The sequence below is a fragment of the Otolemur garnettii genome, unplaced genomic scaffold (assembly GCF_000181295.1).
Source record: "Otolemur garnettii isolate 467f Iridium unplaced genomic scaffold, OtoGar3 scaffold00027, whole genome shotgun sequence".
Classification (NCBI taxonomy): Eukaryota; Metazoa; Chordata; class Mammalia; order Primates; family Galagidae; genus Otolemur; species Otolemur garnettii.
Window position 1 is genome coordinate 2,491,300 of NW_003852422.1, and position 5,095 is coordinate 2,496,394.

General features: G+C 50.7%; 1 protein-coding gene across 1 annotated transcript in view; it reads right to left on the reverse strand.

Moving 5' to 3' along the window:
- The window catches only part of ZNF236 (zinc finger protein 236), a 110,797-nt gene that overhangs the window by 5,555 nt on the left and 100,147 nt on the right, over nt 1-5,095 (reverse strand). Inside the window, exons 27-29 of the mRNA XM_023512359.1 lie at nt 4,310-4,441; nt 2,023-2,220; nt 1,222-1,351 (exon numbers count right to left, since the gene is read on the reverse strand). Coding sequence (XP_023368127.1) covers nt 1,222-1,351; nt 2,023-2,220; nt 4,310-4,441 — 460 coding nt within the window. The remainder of the gene's footprint in view (nt 1-1,221; nt 1,352-2,022; nt 2,221-4,309; nt 4,442-5,095) is intronic.

The window sequence follows — 5,095 nt, forward strand, 5'->3', positions numbered from 1 at the left end:
AAAAAAAAAAAAACCAATTTTAAAATATTCAAAGTTTAACACCCGTCTCCATGGAACACAAAACTATAAAAGATACAAGTGTATCAGATGCTACAGCCAGATCTGTGGGGTTACTAATGAAGAGAGAAGTTCAGAAACAGGATTACAACTGTGATTTTAACAACCAGATGCAAATAAAATATTAAATGAGCCACAGTTTGATCAGAGGAACTGAAATGGAATCATTCACATTCTAAGCCAGAGACAACATATTATTAAATCACTAAGTTTTTAGAACGACGACAGAAACATTTAGTAAAGACACGAACAGGCCTTAAGATAATGACAGGACAGCAAGTCTCGCTAACTACAGACACCCAGGATGTGTGTTTCATACTAAATCACTGCGCTGGGACCAAAGGCCACAGTGAACCAGAAGCGGCACATACCACTCCCTCATAGCTCCCTCCAGATCGCACGTGTCAGAATCCTATACTGAGATTTTCCGTCTAGACCACGCAGGGACTAGAGGTACTATTCCTCTTGGCATTTCTAAAGCACAGTCATCTGTCTGAGTGGATCTACCCGAACCTTTCATTGTGCCTCTGTGTTACTATCATTAGGTTTTTGAATGAGACGTCAGGACACTTGTCATTCAGGGCCTTGTGTGCTGCATGCCTGGCTGATGCCAAAGGTCTGAGCCAACCACAAAGGACATGGCCTGCAGCAAGACACAGGCCGTGCCCAGCATCACAGGACTGATGCGGAGACCACAGCCCGGGAAGGGACGTGAGAAGCTGGCCTTGGGGCAGGGTGCTGGTGGCGGCAGAGGCCTCCTGGGGAAGAGATGACAGCTGAGCAAGCTGACTCCTGAAAATGAGTCATGACACAGTCAAGAGGGAAGGGCTGGGAGGAGGACCCAGGCACAGACACCTCCACACACGCTGGAGACAGCAGAGAGCAGGGGACTGCCAATCTTAGACGCCCCATGGCCAAGGCAGTGGGGGTCAGCTGTGGACTACGAGGGCTTGATGGGCAGCACAGCAGTTTTTGTCTCATGGCTTCTGTTTCCTATGGTCATAATGTAAATAGCAAAATCTGCTACTTGAAAAAGTCAAGATGATAAATAGATCAAAATTAGGGGTCAACGGAGCAAGTGCACCTTGCTTTACCCTGTGGGGGTGTTCACGTGTGGAAGCCTGCTTCCTCGTCAGAGAACGTCCACACCCCCAACTCCGTTACCTGTGTGGATGCGGCTGTGGCGCTCCAGCTGGCTGGGCTTGGCAAATGCCTTTTCGCAAGTGTCACATTTGAACACTCTGGGTTTTTGAGAGCTCAAAGAGGGGCCGGCCTGGTGTGTCTGCATGTGCTCCTGGGGGAGGCAAGAGAGACAGAAGAGGATTTAAAATCAAGATGGAACTCAGACATCTGAAACAGCAAAGGAGAAACAGCACGGCAATTCAAGCATCACGACAGAGTCAACCCATCTGTTTCTGGGACACTTTCTGTTTGTTGGGCTGCCAGGAGTGCGGTGATAGTCTCTAGAGGAACAGCCTGCCCAGGGGGAAGAGAGGGGACTAAGCAGAGGCAGTGACTCTGCCTCTGAGAACCTGTCACCTCCCAGGACACAGGAGCTCGGCCTTTCTTGGGGCACAGAGTGGGGATCCCAGGGGCACCACCAGTTTCTAACAGCTGAGCAATGTGTCCTTAACCCCCTCCCACTGCTTCTTCAGTGAGCTGCAGGGACTGGCCCTGCACCGACCCCCAGGGAGAGGCTGTGCCTGTGAAACCCTTGTTCTTCTTGCCAGGCTCCCCGCCCACTTCACTGCTGCCCGGCCATGGTCATGCTACTTGGAGTCTTTGAAAGTCTACAGGGCCTGCAACTTGGGTCTATTCACTGTGTATCACAAGCCTAATGCAAGTTACACAACCCAAAAAATACATTCCCACCCCCTTCACCGTTTCCTCGGGAAAGTAGGGAAGTGTACTAGTCAAGCCTCTTACTCCCCTCCGCCATGCACGGAGCAGAGTCCGCAGGCCCACCTTGAGGTGTGTGGCACGCTTGAATGCCTTCCCACACACGCGGCAGCCGTGGACGCGCTCCTTGCCGTGAACCTCCTTGCTGTGGTGCATCAGCACCGCAGCTGACGAGAAGGCTCGCTCACACTCCAAGCACTGGTGCACCCGGCCCTCCTTCTCAGACTGGCCACCCTGGGCCAGGTTCCCAGAAATGTCAGTCACCTAGAGAGAGTCAGGAACTCATGATCTTCCACAGACTTCACCAGACTAGCGCAGTGCATGAGCCGACAGACCCCCACCAGGGCACCTGCCCTGTGTGGTTCTGCCAAGCCCAGGCTGCACAAGTTTTACCATTTTGGTAAGTTTGGTCAGGGACACCGTCAACATTCCATCAGCCCAGAACACACACCACAGTCTTGGAATATGCGACACACCGGCCAGAGCAAGACCAAGACGACAGGGCAGGGGTCGCGGAGCTCGGTATCCCTGTCCCAGCCACTCTGGGCAAAGTCCCTTCTGTTCCTATTTCCTTGTCTGACAAAGGCAGCTCCCACCCACCTGCAGGGCTGCTGGGGGCAGAGGAGGTTACACAGGAATTGGGAATCAGGAAAGGTGTGCCTTGTGAATTAGGAACTCTTTAAAACACAAGACTAATAAAGTTTCATTACAAAAGCAGCATAAAAATCTGATCAAAAAATCAATGCTGGCCAGGCACGATGGCTCGTGCCTATAAGATCTGCATTCTGGGACACCAAGGCAGATAGATTGTTTGAGCTCAGGAGTTTGAGACCAGCCTGAGCAAGGGCGAGGCCCTGTCTCTATTAAAAATAGAAAAACTAGCCAGGTGTGGTAGTGGGTGCCTATAGTTCCAGCTACTTGCGAGGCTGAGGCAAAAGGATCTCTTGAACCCAGGGGTTTAAGAGTTTGAGGTTGCTGTGAGCTCTGACACCACAGCACTCTATCTAGGGTGACAGAATGAGACTTTGTCTTTAAAAAAAAAAAAAAGTCATTGTTTTTTCTATCCAGCAATCAGTGGGTATAGTAAACACTTCACTCACTAGGCCTGGCCTCCTCAAACCCTGCACACTCCGTCTACACCCCTGGCAGTTTTTGGCCTGGCCTCCTCAAACCCTGCACACTCCGTCTACACCCCTGGCAGTTTTTGGGATATAACCTACTAAGCCCTGAAATATCCTGGCACCTAAGAGTCTATTTTAACACCCGGGACCCTGGGTGGTGCTCAACAGTCTGTGCTAGCAATGAGGTTCCTGGTAAGCACCTGCTTGTCTCACCAGGGCCTGGGCAGCCCACAGTGAGGAGGACTGGGCTGAAGGCTGCATGGTAGAAACCCCACCCTGCAGGTGCCCTTGTCTGCACGGCTGAGCAGGTGGAACCCCACAGCAGGGCTCCTGCCTAGCACTGTCCGTGTGCCCCTACTGGAGAGGGCGCCAGGGGAATGAGCCCAGCTGTCCAGATGCCACCCCATGGGCCTTTGCAGCTGCTGGTTGTGGTGTGTCCCCTTCCACTATAACCAAGTATAAGTCATAACCATGAGTTTACCAGACTTTCCTGGTCCTGTGAGATATGGCCGTGAGTCATCACACCTGAGTCCAGTGCCCAGACTCCAGGGTGTGAAAGTTAAACAAATGGAATTTACCCAGAAGAGTTCTGCTTACTCAGGCCACATGGGGGAAACTCCAGGGCTGCTCACACCTAATTTCTGTACGAGAAAGTCCTCATCCTACTGAAAACCTAGTAATTACTCTGAAAATTCATCCTCTAAAAATGCTTAAGAACAATGTCTAATGTTTCTTAAACTCAGAGATTATTATTTGTGCTTTAATTCTAACTCTAGAAAGTTTTAAGACAGGAGGTTTCAGGCTTTTCTATATTTAGACTGTCATTTACTAAAACTTTTGGACTCCAAAAACATGAATTTTAAGAAAAAAGATGAGTTAAATGACAAATAGGTCTAACATACAGAAATCTACCCATGTGTACATAAAAAAAGTCATGACACAAAACAGAACCAGCAAAGGTGTTACAAGAAAATCTTCCGAAAGCACTAAATAGAGGCAAACAGCTGTGTGAAATCCGACCAGTGGGCAAATACAAAATATTGTTACTGATTTAAAACTAGATTTGCAGATCAGTGCTCACTATAGCTAATTTTGTGATACTAAAACCTCATCCCCTAAGAAGCCCTGGCACGAGTGAGGTCTTGCGTCTGTCACCGGCCCCAGGCCTTCCCAGCCTCCCCGCACAGGCAGGCGTCTGAGCTGTGGAAGCTCCATGGGGGCGAGTCCCCTACCTGGTAGGCTATCTCCTCACAGGGGGCAGCTGGCGACTGCGGGGCGTGGCTCACCAGGATGACTTGCGGGGAGCCTGCTGCCCCTCGGCCTGAGAGCGGGGGGTCTGCGAGCAACGCTGGGAACTGCTGGCCCTAGAAAGAACATCAAGGTTTTAGGAGCTGTGACACTGGCAGGGCAAGGTGTGACTCAGGAAGTCTTATACGGAGCAGCCACTCTGGGAAACAGCCGGCCAGTCCTTAAACAGTGAATCACAGAGCCACCACCTAGGAAAAAACCTAGATCACCACCTGGAAAAAAACGAGACACTGGACACCCACACCATGTGGTCGTGTGGGCGACCATCCCAGCCCACATGGGAAGACTCTGGAGTCACACAGGTCCAAAGGACTCCCAAAATACACCACAACACGAGCAGCCTTGAAGAGAAGTCACAGAAGACCCCATGTTGTACACGCACGATCCCACTTGTATGAAATGTCCAAAACAGACAGAACCACAGAAGCAAGGAGGATGCCAGCGGCTGCCAGGGCCTGAGGGGAGCCTGTGGTGAGGGGGCATGGAGAGACTGCCAGTGGGTCTGGGTTTCTCTGGGGTGTAAAGAATGCTCTAGAATTAGGTTATAGTGACAGTCACATGACTCTAAATACTCTAAAACTTTAAATTGTGCACTGCAAATATACAGGTGTGGACTGAGAGAGAACGGACAGCAGGATGGATGGAGCACAGCACAGTTACTGCAGCATCAGGAGCTGGGGCACAGTGGACACAACCCAGAGAGGAGCTGT